This window comes from Phalaenopsis equestris, unplaced genomic scaffold (genome assembly GCF_001263595.1).
Source record: "Phalaenopsis equestris unplaced genomic scaffold, ASM126359v1 Scaffold000006, whole genome shotgun sequence".
Taxonomy (NCBI): Eukaryota; Viridiplantae; Streptophyta; class Magnoliopsida; order Asparagales; family Orchidaceae; genus Phalaenopsis; species Phalaenopsis equestris.
Window position 1 is genome coordinate 232,769 of NW_018164448.1, and position 15,876 is coordinate 248,644.

General features: G+C 32.6%; 1 protein-coding gene across 1 annotated transcript; it reads right to left on the reverse strand.

Annotated features, from left to right (window-relative positions):
• Positions 1–1,968: 1,968 nt before the first annotated feature.
• On the reverse strand, positions 1,969–13,348 carry LOC110018209 (uncharacterized protein At5g02240-like). The gene is made up of 7 exons (XM_020715454.1): positions 12,961–13,348; positions 10,497–10,768; positions 10,360–10,396; positions 10,186–10,283; positions 5,798–5,859; positions 4,418–4,541; positions 1,969–2,350 (listed from the first exon to the last, which is right to left on the reverse strand). The coding sequence occupies exons 1-7, from the start codon at positions 13,178–13,180 to the stop codon at positions 2,231–2,233; spliced, it is 933 nt and encodes a 310-aa protein (XP_020571113.1). The 5' UTR covers positions 13,181–13,348; the 3' UTR covers positions 1,969–2,230.
• Between the last annotated feature and the right edge of the window lie 2,528 nt (positions 13,349–15,876).

A 15,876-nucleotide genomic window follows, 5' to 3' on the forward strand; every position in this document is an offset into this window, starting at 1 on the left:
TTAGTTAGCCATCCAGAAGTAGATGTGCCAGTTCATCAACCTGGAGAAAAAGATGCCGTGACAAAATTTCATATAGGCTACTCCTAATCCCACACTACTGTAAATCTTCATTGGCTTATATAGATCTTATGAAAGATTACCTCATCCCTTTTCCTTGAGACATGTTAAGGCATACATTATGTACAGGTTAGGTTGTTTCTTACTTCCAGATACATCAAGGTCACAAACACATTTACCATATTTATCATTATTTGAGAATGTAACTATAGTTGGTCAATATTCACTAGGAGGGTTTGTGCTAGCATATTTGTATAGAGTTAATTTTATCCACAAAGTCTGCATGCGTTACTATAGCAAAAGGTTTGCACCTAGTACAAGTGTGGCACTGGGAGAGTTGCATATAAGTAGGCCAACTCTCCATCTTCCTAATCCTGGGGTTTTATCTTGGAAGCCAATAGGATTCATGTAAATGCAATGTAAAATAATGTTTTGAATAAATACCGTAAAATGTCACAATAATATGTTGTATAATAATTAGATGGAATGAGGATATAGTACTAATAGTTCCTAGAAGAAATCTATAAATGTATAGAGATGAGATTGATGGACTAAGAGAAGGCTATGCATATTTCATTTTTATTAATAATCTTTACTTTCTTATATATACAATTTATATATTTTATAACAAATAAAATCTGAAATGTCATTTGGGTGCCATATCTTAACGACATTATGGTGTGATTGCCTGAGCTTTACCTAGAGAGTATGAACATATAGACATCTCATGTTCCCCTTATTAGCTGAAAGCTTGTTAAGTGACATCTTCCAGATCGTGTAATGCAGTAGTTTGCTTGTGTACAATCCATATTAATTCAACCTATCAATAGATCATTTCAGAGGGTCGATTGTTGATACAAAAATTAGATTCATTACTGCCAAAATTACACTCATTTATGGAACAACCATCAAGCCCTCATAATACTATTGAACACACGTTTAGGAGACGAAAGTGCAAAATTGACACATCATTTGCAGTTATAAAGGTCTCGGGCATCAATTTACCTAATAGAGTTGCTTGCTCAATCACCATATACTTATTACCCTAGATCATCTCAAGAGAAATTAATGGTGCAGACATAATTTGATATTCAATTTGTGTTTTCTTTTTCTTACAACTCATCTTGATATAATAAATTATAAAATTATATAAGTGGATTACTTTATACGATCAAATGATATTTCTAAGTGATTTACAGGGGCGTGGTAAAAATGCTAGTGCTACGTGCTAAAGTTACAATAAAATCACAATACTTTCAACTTATATTGATTATAGTGTTCGACTGACGGAGTGTACTTCCCAATCAAAGTCTTATGGATCATATGAAGTATCGCAAGGCCACAGAGATCAACTTTTGAGATTGCATGACATTTACCAGCAAAGATTCTAATAAGATCGATCGTAGATGCTTTTTGCAGGCACTATACAGAGATTCATCATTGATGTGCCACATGAGCATGCTTATCCTGACCTCTCAGCATATGCAAGACATTCGTCGTCATACGAGAGTACATCTCATACTCTACAGTGGACTACTTCTGAGGATAACCACTTCAATATAAAGCTTCATATGAGGCCTGATTTCAATGGCCTTATCACCTATTGCCATAATTAAGGCAAAAAAAAAAAAAAAGCTTTAATTTAAAAATACCTTTTAATTAAAATATGATTTTTACCCAAGTTTTACATAAACTTTGTTTGAACCTGCATTTAACCTAAAACTCGGGTAAAAAATGCGTATTGATCCCTTTTATAAAAGTATTATCATGCTTTATTTGATATGGAGTCTTCAATATGGCACATACTTTTATCTTTCTTCTTTCTTTTTTCAATATAGTCCTGATTATTTTATGCCAGCAAGTTTCTGGCCAATGGCTACCTACAAAAAACTGCCAAATGGCCTCACGTTGTGCTTGAATGTGCAGCATATTAATTGAAAATAAAGTGAAAAATTTCAAAGTGTTAGATACAAGCATTAACATTGACAAAGAAAACCCTGCAAAGCTAGTCTGAAAATAGATTTACTAATTTTTAGGGGCAAAATGAACAGTCCTCGGCTCCAAGTTCAGCATAGTTGAGTGTCAAATTTAACAACAGAAATCAACAGTTCTCACCTGCTGGAGTGAGCGCATAAAATACAACCGGGGCGAAGTAGGGAACCTTAGAGAAGGCTTAGAAACGTTCGGTGGCTTGAGAGAAGAGAGCCTTGAAGTCTGTTGTTGGTGTACCACTGCCCTCTGGCTTCGACGCAAGGTCGAATGCCTTAAACTTCGCCTCCTCAAACTGTAAAGCCTGCATTATGTAGACTTCCTTTAATACATATATGTAGCATCATCAATAAGCCCAGGAGTTTATGAATTGTTGCAACTCACCCAGGATGGCCAACCAATTAACCAGGTTCAATAAATTTTGTAGTCTAATCAGCATGGTTAATTTCTATCACAGGATAGAGGTTTATAGTCCTTAGCTATCTAAGAACATAATAGGCTAGACTTAATGACGTATGGCAAGCATGAAACATATATTACCAAAATCCACCAAAAATCCTATAGTATAAATTCTAATCCTGAACATGAGCCACAACGTAAGAAAATGTAAAAATAGAGAATAAGTATTGATGGACCTTCTCCATATACCAAGCAGAACTGCTTCAGAAGTTTAATTTCCCAGAACTAATGCAATATATTGAAAAATTATAAAATAGAGATCACTTTGTTATAGAAGTCTGGTTTATTCAAAAGGTAATCTACGGATTTGAGTAGCAATGTTTAACCCATTTATCTATTTCTCTATGGGAAAGTTGCCCGGTTCACACATTAAGGAAGAGTCTCCTTCTTCTTTGAGATGCGTTCTAATAAGATAGATTTCACCAATTTCGCAGTACAACAAAAGATAATCTAATTCTTCCTCCGACAGCATTCAAAATCAGTAGATTAGAGATCTTAGCAGCAAGAAGGATTGATGTAGACAAATATGAATTGTTCTATAATTAAGACTTCGTTTGGGATCACTTTTGTACATCGTTTTCTGTTTATTATTATTATTTTATTTTACTTATGTTTTGATTTGAATTAAAACATGCTTGATTGTGGTAGTTGTTTTCAAAAACTCTCAAAACATTTTTTAGGTGCTCTTGATGTTTTAAAAATAAGATGATTTCTTTTTTAAAAAAATAATAATAATATATAAAAATTATACTAACTGAATATGTTTTTAAAAAAAAAAATTAAAAAAAAAAACAAAAAATAAAAGTGATGTCAAACAAGCCTAATGTATCTTAAGGGTTATTATCATTGCATTTATTTACTGGTTCATTTTTAATCTGTATATTAATTATCATGGGCAACATATTCATTTGAAGGTTAGAATAAGTCTGGTTGCTTAGACTAAGTTTGATTATGTACACTTGCCTAGACGAATTTACTATAAATATACGTCATGTATAGGCTAGAACATGATTATTAGAATGAAATAATGCTTGGCAAGCTTTTATGTCTAATTAGGCTCTGCTTTGATTTTTCCCTCCTATCTCCCCTCTTCTACCCAACATCTTCAAGGCTTCTATAAATTTTCCACTACGAATTTATACACCTGGAAGCAACCATTAGATTACCCCGGAAGAAAGCAATCTAGAGTGTAGGGATATGTTGAAAACCTACACTGGCCAGAGATTGGATTTCTTTTTGGAAATAAAATGGATTTAGATTTAAGCATCAGATAACTTATAGATGATGCAGTGATTTTAAATTGCAGGTCATTCAAACTCATAAACCAAATTTAGCCAGGTGTCATTTAGCATCTGGATTAAACACGTTTATGGTCTGACATTTTTTCTAATTAGAGTTTTTAGAAAGTAAGCATTTCCATTTAAGCAGCCAAACTAGCAAAATTCTAAGGTCTAAACATAATGATTGTTCAGTCTATAATTAAGGTTGTTAACGATCCGATTTCGAAGCAAACTGGGCTCTGGTCGAAAAAAATTTGATTCAAAATTTTGGCTGGTAGCTCGGTTTGTTTTTTTGATCCGATCTCGATCTGAGCCAAAGTTCTAATAAATTTTCGAGCGATTAACGATTTTCGAGCTAAATTCACTAAATTCCCAACCCTAACATTGGTAGAACTTAAAGATTTGATTTCAAGCTGACCCTCGAACCGAGCTGGGGTCGGCTCAAAATTGGATATAAAAATTTGATCCTAAAGTTCGGCTCGTTTATTTCGATCCGAAGTAAAATTCAAATCAATTTTCAAAATATTAATGATCTTCAAGCTAAATTCACAGTCCAGGACCATAGCTAAAAAACTCATAATTATCAGTTGAGTAAATAGAAAAGCCTTTACTGTTCAAACAAGGAGTCATACCTGTATACAGACTTCAGCAACATCAGCTCTAGCAATTGTTCTGGTTTCGGTTTGAAGGAGTTCGTCATTTTTACCTATAAGAAGCTCTCTCAGGCCCCCATCCTTGTCCTGAAGTCCTCCAGCCCTGTGTCACACAGCAGGAACATTTTGATCATTCGGAGATATTTAGTTAAAAACCTTCATGCACTTTATTTAACAAGCTTCTAATTTTTACACATTGGATCACCTTCTTGTGAAATATTGAATATGAAAATCACCAAAACCCATTTAACAAGAAATATGAAGGATAAATGGGAGTACTTTTTTTAAACTGACAGAAAAAAGAAAACAAAGATGATCATCACTTGAAAGTAGTCAATAACAAAAATTTGTCTTTCACCATTTTTAGAGAACAACGTTACAGTATCCACCAAGAAAAAATAAAAAATAGAGCTCAGACGTCTCAGTTGCATAATTATTTTCATGGGCCATTTACCACACATTTCTTATGTATTTACATACCTAACACCTAAACATTCATTTTACATGCATGCCACTCAAACCTTTTAGCATCACATCAAAATTACCACAATGACAATTTTTTTAAAAGATCAGACGAGAGAGTTTCGTTGAATGACGAATTAACTCGTGACATTAACCAAGTGCATTTTAAAAAGAATATTATCATATTATTAATTTTTATTTTAATATTTTTTTTACTTTGATTGTCGTGTTAGGGTTTAGGGTGAGATATTTGCTTGTTTTGGAAAAATTCAAACTGGAAAGCTGCTTTCAAGTATGAAAAATGCTAACATGATTGGTTCTATTATAAACAACACTATACTACAATGGCTGAAATATCATTTGTTCAGAAACAGTTGCAACACAACTGTTGCAAAACTGCAAAAAATAAATAGACAGTCAGCTATTCCATAGCAGCTTCAGCACAGAAGTTTCCTGGCACAGCTGCTGCACAACAGCTTTTTAATAAGCTGCAGCTGCCCCAAACATACCCTAAGACTAATTAAATACTTTCGTAACTCAAAATTTACTATTAACATTAGAAAATCGACAATAGTGAGTTTAACTTTGAAGTTTTTGTTCGACATAATTGGTTTTGAGAACTTGGTGCGGCAGAGCAGGCAAAAGAAATTAAAGTCACTATGCAATCCATAATCAAAAAATGCAATTAAAGTTTATACTTAAAAAAACATCAGTAACATAATATGATGGTCTGTTTTTGGATGAAAGAGGTGGTTAAAATGTGATTTTTTTTACACGATTGGTATGAATAGGTTCTGATCTTTAATGAAGCTATAATCACACATTCACTCTATATAAAACATATTTATAAAAAAGTTCCATTCAGGAAACAATTTAAAATAATATATGATAACTAACCTTATAATTGTGTATGGTACACCAGAATCCGCCAGATATTGCTCTGCCTTCCGTTTCCACACCTGCAGAAACAAATCTAAATTATAAAACAAGATCATTCTTTAAGGGGTTCTCAAAGCAATTCAATCCATTCATCACATTGCACTAAAACAGTGCTTTTAAAAATATAACAGCATCAATCATGTTTTCTCTCTGGTGAATGTAGCATCTACATAACTTTTACACTTCCTTCAAAAGTCAATGCACACTCTAGAAATTAGTAAAGTGTCAAAATAGTCCCCTTACTATCATTTTAGTCCCATAATATATAAAAGTGTCAAATTAATCCCCCGGATACTTACAATGTGGGTTGACCCATTAAAATTCCAAGGCTTAAATTGACAATTGTTTAGACTTTGGGGCTAAAATGCCCCTCAATAAAGAATTAAGGGACCATGTTGACACTTTTCTCCTTTAGAAATCAATATTTGATTTGATCATCCCAAAAAATTTTTGAACTACCCAATTTTCCCTCACACAATCTTGTTGATTCGCATCTAGTTTTGATTAAAGAAGCAGAAATTCCCTCAAGAAAAATCTAATTTTCTTTTCCGAGTAAAATGAGTTCCAAAATCACCGTGCAAGAACTCTGGATCACATGTAACAGATTTGTTTTTTGAGCTTTCACCAAGCAAGAATTATCTAATCAGCTTCCTAAATCCGTGCTAATTGCAACAAAGCAAGTCTGTTATTCATCTAACAAATACCGAATCTCCACTACTAGAAAAATCCAACTATTCCTCTGTAAGAAGTTTATCCGCCTTTAAAATGAAGCACAAGCTTCATTATGTAGAGCCTAAGCTTTATCATTTCAATTTTATATGATTAAAAATCCTAAAACATATTATGATGATATAAAACAATAAATATTAAAAATGAGTTTTTTTTTTCAAAGCTTACAATACTTAAGTTTTTATCTTTCTCAATAAACGTCATTAATATACTGCTTCAAAGCACATTTAAATGAAGTTAGTTATGTAACATCTTTATATCTTTAAAATAATATTATTGTAATAAACATTTATTACATAGTGTTATCAAAGCGCAATGCACAAGGATTTATTTTTGCTTCAAAGCGCAAAACACATTGCAAAGTGACACTTTTATTAACTATATGGGTTATATAAAACTATTAATGTATAAAAACCATTATTAAGAATTATAAAATATAAAATATGAACTAAAAGTGGATAAAACAATAGAAAAGAATGTGGTGAAATACCTAACTTTAAGACAAACTCTAAAGATGAGCTTGTAAATTAAAATTTCAAACAATTTCTAATTGTTTGCTGCAATAAACTTGCAAATTGTACAAAAAACCCTACAACTCAAAATAAAATCTAAATTTTAAAGCATAAATAAACTAATAAAGTCTCAATTTTGATAAAACAAGTAAAATTAATTCAGTAGCCCTTTATTCCCTCTCGCCAATTTGAGAATCAAACCGACCGCTTTGCTTCAACACTTCAAAGCGTGCTTCAACAAAGTAAAGCAGGCATCATGCAATTCCCTTTGCTTTGCGCATGAATTATGCTTTTAAAAAACATTGATATTACCAAAAAAAGTTTAAAATGTCCACAAGTCACAAATTAAAAACCCATAAATGACAAGTTAAAACTATAACATGGTGTGATTCATTATGAAAAATATTGGAGACTAAAAAAACAGATCTTGTGCTTGGATAAATGGGAAAGAGAATCAGATAAAAAACCCAAAAAGAATGAATATGAATATATATAATATATGGAGGAGGGGTTGAATGGGGTAATGAGGTGAGACTCATGTGCTTTTTGTTCTTAAAAAAAGAAGAAAGACGTACAAGGGAGGAGAGAAAAAGAAAAAGGTAAAAAAAAAATTGTAGTTGGGGAAATATAATATCAAATTTTGAAATATTTCAAGCTAAATGGAAATCCAAAATTTTGCGTGACCATGAATGCAAATGAATCATCATCAAACCATAGAAATATTTTATTCTTTTTTACTCTAATATTGCTCTCATATCGTCAACCTTTTACCACAATAGATATCGAAGCCGAGTATAACATCCTAGAAAAAAAAAATGGGAGTAATTGCAACCGTGCATGAGAAAGTGAAAATTGATAAATTCTACGGTAAAAACTTTAATTATCATAAGAAATATATTGAGAATTATTCATATCAAAGAAGTTGCACACAACTCTTTTTAAGACAACATATAAAATGACTCGAGAAGACTAGGATCTCTTACACAGGCAAGAGTTGGGAGTTGTTCACAATAAGAAAATTACATCTACAGTTATAAATGTTCTGTGAAAAATATAAGAGAAAAAACTATCAATAATGAATGAGATATATGTGATGAAAAAAAAATTTCAATCTCAAGATGAAGGTACTTTTTAGCATAACACATAAGTAGATTCAATATGTTCACAACTCAATTGTTATCCTGCATTCAAACAAATTTGATTCGAACAGTTGCTGCAGTTAACAATCACTATGGATTGGTAAAGCTGAAGCTCAATGACATATATGAACTAATTCTATGATAGAACATGTGAGGGGAAGAATAAGACGGAGGATCTTTTGGCATAAAATGGAAAGCATAGAGAAAACTGAAACGGAATAATAATTTAGGGAAATCTAAATCTCGAAAAAAAAGGCATTATGAGATCTGTAATAAAAGACAATTATTATGGAAATCTTAATCTCGGAAAAAAAAGACCCATTATGAGATCTGTAATAAAAGACAATTATAAGGCTTGTAGCAGTGTATAGCCACAATAAACAAGGAAGCGGGAAAAGGAACGGAGGATAGATATCAATCCAAAATAAAGAATATGTGAAAGTTTCTATTGATCAAATTAGCGATGCATAAATTCTTAATGCAAGTAATCACATGAAATCGTAATGTCCAATTCAAAGTTGCTAATAGGACTACTAGGGAGTTGCACAAAGTGTGACATATATATCAAGCTTGTAGACAATCCCCATCTCCATGGAAGAAGGATAGAATTTAACCTTCATGAATAGAACATCAATGATGACCATGAAAATGCAAAAAATTGTGCTTTATAACAAGGCTGCAAGCACTAAAACAATGGGACTAACTATAGACTTTATTCATGACCGATATATGTAGCATCAAAGAATATGACATAAAATTGAAATGTTTGGAGATGGGTATTTCTAAGGATTCCATATTTGGAGAGAAAATAAAAGTTTCTCGGAGAACAGACAGAAATTCAATGTCAAAAGCTAGAGCCTGAACAAATCGATCTATAGGAGACTTCACCTTCATTGAAGATTCAATGAGGAAGGTATGGATTCTTTTTTGATGAATTAATTTAAAGTATTTACTTGTTTTGAGAATTAAAACAATTACGTATCAAAACCTTATGTAGATTGGTGTAAGAACCAAGTGCCTGAAATTTGATAAAAAGGTTAAAACTATAACAAAAGGTTCAAAGAGTTTTATGCAACTAGTTGTATACAGACTTAGGGGATTGTTCCAAAATACCCAAATAGAAAGGACTTACTGAAGACGTTAACAAATTAACAAATGAAGATCCATGTGGATGGCATGAATTTTGGATTCCCAGACCTTTTGGATTAATATTTCAAGCATAACTAGTTTTCTAGTCACTAGAGGACACTCACATTCTTTTTGTAAAAAATAACTAAAGAAACATGAATTGATAAAGAGAAAAAACATTTCACTAAGGAAATTTTATTGTCTCTCCTACATTCATTTAGACTTTGATAATAGCAATAAACTATTCTAAAAATCTATCAAATGATACTTACTAGACAATATATAGCTTAAGTTATGAACAGATATATGTCAAATTTAGAAAAAGCACATTAATTAATGGCTAAGTGGATTCTATGTTACTTGAAAGGTATGATTAACACCTCATTAATATTTGGCAAAAGGTGACTTGCGATTCTAAGAATTTGTTGATACTGATCTGGGTGGAGATTAGAGTACCAGACAGAGTATAAGAATTAAGAAGGGAAGCAAAAACCTTGGGAGGTATTGCAATTAGTTGCTCATTTCCGTCATAGAAATAGAAGCTCATTACAAAACTTACTAAGGCCAGCAATGAAACTATTGACAAAAGAATTTCTGGCATGAAATAGGGAAATAATATAAACTCCTTCCACTTTATAAATAAGAGAAGTTAGAAATTGTTCAATATTTAGAGAATGAACGTAGAGCTTACGTTACACATGTTTCAGAAAGGATAATAACAATCAACAAAATAACTTTTTTTTTTTTTAATAGCCGAAGTATCTCAGTCTATAGACATCAGTTAAATGCATAAGAAAATGGAATGTAATTTTATGATTGCTAAAAAATAATTACTCACCAATATATTTCCATTCCCTAGACTATTCAAGGGATGATTTAGGTCTGTTCCACCCATAGAACCAACAAGAACAATATGCTTCACCCCAGCAGATGTGGCTGGATGACGAAATAATAAAAAGTTTATTATCCACATCAGTTGGTTAAAAAGTAGAATAAAAATGACAAAGCTTACCAGCATCAATCTGATTTTTCTGGCCGATCCAATCAACCTGAATAACAAAAAAAAAATATATATATATATTGGAAATTTCAACAACAACAACAACAAAAATAAAAAATAAAGAATAAATCACAGATTTGTGAGCTTTCCTGTTCAGGATATGCTCCATCCTCAAAATAAAACTCTGGTCTCCCACCCTGGCTTGGGTCAAATCCTGGCTTCATTTTTGGGACAGCACTAGTAAGGATGATAAGAGCATCTATTCCTTGAACTGTTGGGATAATGCTTTGGGAATCCCTTATATCAGCGACAAAAACATCATCAGCTCCTCCAATTTTCTCTTTGCTCTCCTTCGTCCTCACTAAACCTCTAACAACATATTTATCTGTTCTCTCCTTCAATTTTTTATAAACTATTTGACCTGAAATAAAAAAATATATATTTTTTCATCAAATGATTTATTATACATTTTACAAATGAAAAAAAAGATTCAGGAAGCTGATTCAACTGGTTAAGATAAGCTTGCTGCTGATGATAATTTATAAGATAGAATTGAAGGGGGGTCTAACTTCATGAAGAAATATTCACTCAAGATGTCACAACTCAGCTTATATGCCATCCATATAAATAGGTGAAAATCCTATGATATAACAACCATAGCATGAGCTCAATATGTGGACTACGGTTTTCAAACTTTGCTAACTGAATTGGAAATCAAAGAGTTTGCAGTTAACTAAGAAAAAATGCTCCCTCACAAACCAAAATCAAACTTGATAAGTTCCTTGAATGAAAACCATGATTGTATTTGATAATAAAAACAGTCACGACTATCTTGAAGAATTGATAAAGCACCCATATTCTCGAAATAATGATGCTAAAGAACTAGTCTAAGCTTCATCAAAGTAAATGGTTGATCACAAAAGTTCAAATTTGCTCTCAAGGTTTGTTGGTATTTTAGCTTTTGGTGGAATGACTCATGCTGTTTCACTTTTGTTTACTTTCTAGACTATGCAAGAACTCTTCTAGGTAATGATGCCAAGTGGGTGAGGGGGTGGCCTATGGCGCGGGGGCGGAGCTGTGGATTGTGTTGTGCTTTTCAAAGGGATGAGTGTAACTATAGATCTTGTAATTTTGGTATCTAAGGCCTAATGAATTTGATGTTTAATTGAGCTTGCTAATGGAGATTGAATGGTGGTTGTCAACATTAGCAATTTTATTAAGCTTGTTCTTGGAGTTTGCAGGGGAAGCTGTGAGGATTTCATTAAGGTTGGATTTGATGGAATTGGTTGTGTCAACAACATGCAATGTTCTTTGTTAGATATGGCAAGAATTGATATTGTTGGCGATAGTTGACAATAACTTTATTGATAGAAGTATTGGTGTTAATGACGCTCATAATCTTTATCGATGATAATATTTTATCTCTTATATAAAAATTGGTGTTGATGACGTGCATGATATGTTAAATCTTTTACTTTGACTAATTTATTAATTTTATAATATTTGGGTATTAATATATCACGTTTTAATGTATTATTGGGTTATGATTGTTTGTATGTTATCTCTTATCATATACTTTGAACTTAGTACATTTTTTTTTCATAATTTGTTAATTTTGAAGGTTATGGCTCAAGACTTACACCTCACCACACAAACAAAAATGCCTCACTACCAAATTGAGCAATTTCAAACATTTCATGCAATAATATTGCTGATGTCAGAATTAATGTTAACGAAATGCATTATTTTTGTGATAATGAAGGGGCATATATATTTTATGCCATAATAGGTGACAACGTTATTAGCATTGGTGTAGATGACACGCATCATCCTTATCGGCAATGGCGAGCATTGACATTGTTTGCAATGGCTAGCAACATATTTGTTAGAACAAAGATTGGTTTTAACATTATACATTGACTCTGTTGGCAAAGGCAAGCATTGACAGTGTTAGCAGCAACATGTGACGAACTTTTCGGCAAATAAGTCCCAAATACTTTTATTTCCATTTTTTGGCAGGAAAATGTTAAATTTTTGTTGCAGGTGTGTCATGAGTTTGCGGGGACATGTTAAACTTGTTAGAGTTATATAAAATTGTTAAAACATAAATTGCCATATAAACCTTGAAACACTTGTCTCATATTAATAGTAGAAATCGTTAGTATTTCTTAATGTAACATACCTTAACTATTAAGGATATTATCTCTAACTGTGTTTTTCTTATTTCTCCTTCTCTTGCCGTTATATGGGCATGATTCTACAAGCATTGCAAGTCAATTCAATAGTTTTTTTATGATTCTAACAGCCAATCCAACCCAATACCATAACTTTCACCATTTCAACCAGAGCGATATCGTATCATATATCCACGAAATGAGACCAAAAGCACCAACTTGAAGACCGGACAATTCAAAGTTTCAGCAGACAATCTCAGTCAAAAGTAGTTGAGCATTACACAACAGGTTAATGCTATACAATCAGGAACGAGTTAAGATCCTCTACTACACATTGTCATTTTACTGCTTTCCATTCTTCGGTCGTTGATAAGAGAAACCCTAGACAAGTAACGATGAAAGAGAAAGGGGCTTGTAGATAAAGGATGATACGGCTTACCGGTTCTACCACCAGCGCCGGTGACAAGGACAGTGCTCCGAGCAAGATCCGCCATGGCCGTTGCAGAGAAGGCACCGCAACTCTTGTGCGCTTTCCGCGGAATTCGAAGAGGTCGCGGAAAAAGGCAAGTAGACGTTTTCTCTAGATGGTCGCGGAGGTCTCTGGATAAGGCATTTATAGGAGTGGAAAAAAGCGAGACACGTGTCAGCAGAGAAGTCATATTCCCATGGGCCGGCACGAGTACTGGGTGCGGAGCGGCTGCTACTCAGTTAGGAGCTCGGCAGGCGACTAAATCGCAAGTCGCCGGCGACCGGCTACGGTTGCTCTTGCTTTCACCTTGTTAATGCGAGAGAATAAGAGAGCAGAGTGAGGTCTCATAATCTACTCCATGGCCTTATCTCTAGTGGAGAGTGTAGGTTTTTCTTTCAGTACAAAATCATTCAAATAATCAATTCAATTTAAAATCATAGGGTACAATATGATTGTACTTAAGAAAAATCATACTATGATGTATTCCATTTCATGCTTCAAACATAATATTTTCTTATAAATTAGGAGAAAATATTATGTCTGGAATCCGGACTTAGATTTACGTACTTTATGTTTGGACACCAATTAAATTTAGAAACGTGTCATTGTCTAAAAAGCAGACAAATCTGAAGTCTGACCTGATTCTTATGTACAATATGATTGTATTCGAGATTTTTCTTCAGTACAATCTTATTGTACTAGTAACAAAACATCAAAATAAACAATTCGATGTGAAAATAATAATGTACAATATGGTTGTGCTAAAAAAAAAACTGGAGTACAACCATGTTGTACATGATAATCATTACGAGTTGAGCTTTTCGACCCAATCATAGTGTACAACATGGTTGAACTGGTTGTTTTTCTTCAGTACAATCATGCTGTACTAAATAAAAATCATACAAATAAATAATTCAATGTGAAAGTCATAGTATATTATACAAGATAATTAATATGGGTCGAGTTTCTCCGGTTTTTAGACAATAAAATAATATTTTATATATTTAACACGTGTCAAATTTTAATTGGAGTTAGGACGTAACTCTATGTCTGGACTCCAAATGTAATATTCATTCGTAAACCAGAGAGAAAATATTGCATGCTGATAAGATAAGTACGGGATCCATGGTATTGGCTTGGTATTGATGGTATTGGTTAGTGCTGAGGTGCAATTCCACATGAATACTGCTATTTGTACGTACGTCGAGTGTACACAATATTCTCTTGTAAACTAGTTGGGTCGTGTTCTAGCCTCTACTTTTGCTTGTGCTTCATCTTGAGCTTGATTATAAATTTGATTAAATTTATGGAGTTTGACTTCAAGTTGGAGCTCAAGATTAAGCCTACGAATTTGAGCCGGCTTTATTATAAAAATGAGAAATTGCTATTGATTAAAACTGGCATTATAATAAGATGATACATAGAATGAATAATAATAATAAATCATCTAATATACAATATAAAATAGGGATAATTACAGACATAACACAAGAAACATTGCTTTTTACAAATCAAGCACCAATATCTTAAAGACAAAATCTTAAAATTTAGCATATTTTGAGTATATTTTATATTATCTAATTGAGAGCCCACCTCACGAGCCGCTTATCAAGCGGAGCTCTAGCTGGCTTTTGAATTGGCTTGACTTAGTTACCACCTAATTATGTTGTCGCTCATTGCACGCTGATGCCACCTAATGTCCTTGCTTGCGAGGCCCCAACAATGTAAAGAATATTACATCAAGAGTCCTGATGCAAATCAGGACTGCAATCACAATGTGCCCGTGTACAGTATGGTCTCATTGAATACAGAAAACTAAATAGTTTAATGCATGACGCAACAGGACCGTACACGTGATGCATTATGATTGGAGTCCTCATACAGTTTTGCATCAGGGCTTCTGATGTAATTTTTTTTCCCAACAATGGGCTAGTTTCTAGCATAAGCCTATTCCACTTGTTTAAACAATTAAATAAAATATTTTACTGTTTAAAATTACTTAAAAAATGTATTTATTAAACTCATTAATTTAGTCAATACATGCTGTTATTTTAGATAATTGCATTCATCTATTGAATTTAATTACTTGGTTGGAAAGGTTCAACTAAAGGTAGTATAAGAAGTAGTGGGTATCTTTGTTAATTTCTAACTCAACAATTAGTTATAATTGTATATTTTTAAGAGGATATAATATATTCAAAATATTTTATTAGTTGAAAAGAAGGCTCAAAGTCATTTATAAATAATTAAGCATGTGAAAAATTTAAAATGCTATTGTAGACAAGGTGTTATTAAAATTTAAGATTTCAAGCATGTCATATATGAGACTCAAAAAAATGATCTCTACCATATGAATCAGGGAGCACACAGTTGAACTAAAATTTTTTAACATAATTAATTATAATTATAAATTAAGTTTAAAATATAAGTTTTAATTAATTTTTAGTAATAAATTAAAATTTACCAAACAACATTATCTTGTAATAATTCCTTAACTTTCTTAAAAAATAAGAAATTTTACAAATAATAATTCCTCAAGTGGAGGTAGTTCCACCAGTGAAAGATGCACTTGTTCGAGAAGAAATCAGGGAACTAAACAATGAAGTGGACTACAAAGTATTAGCATAGCATAGAAAGTTACTTACAAAGTTGAGCATTTACGATGCCCTGATATTGTCAAAAGAAATGAGAGAAGCATTGGTAAAAGCCATACTGGATCCTAAGATTTGTTTGGCTCAACTTGGTGGTACTTCTTTAGACGAGGGTTGTTCATTGAAGGAAGAGTCAAAGTATTAATGCTCTCCAAAGTATTAATGGATCACAGTGCATCCATCAATATAAGGAACTTATGAACGTTGGTGTACTTGGACATAGATCCTCGCAAGC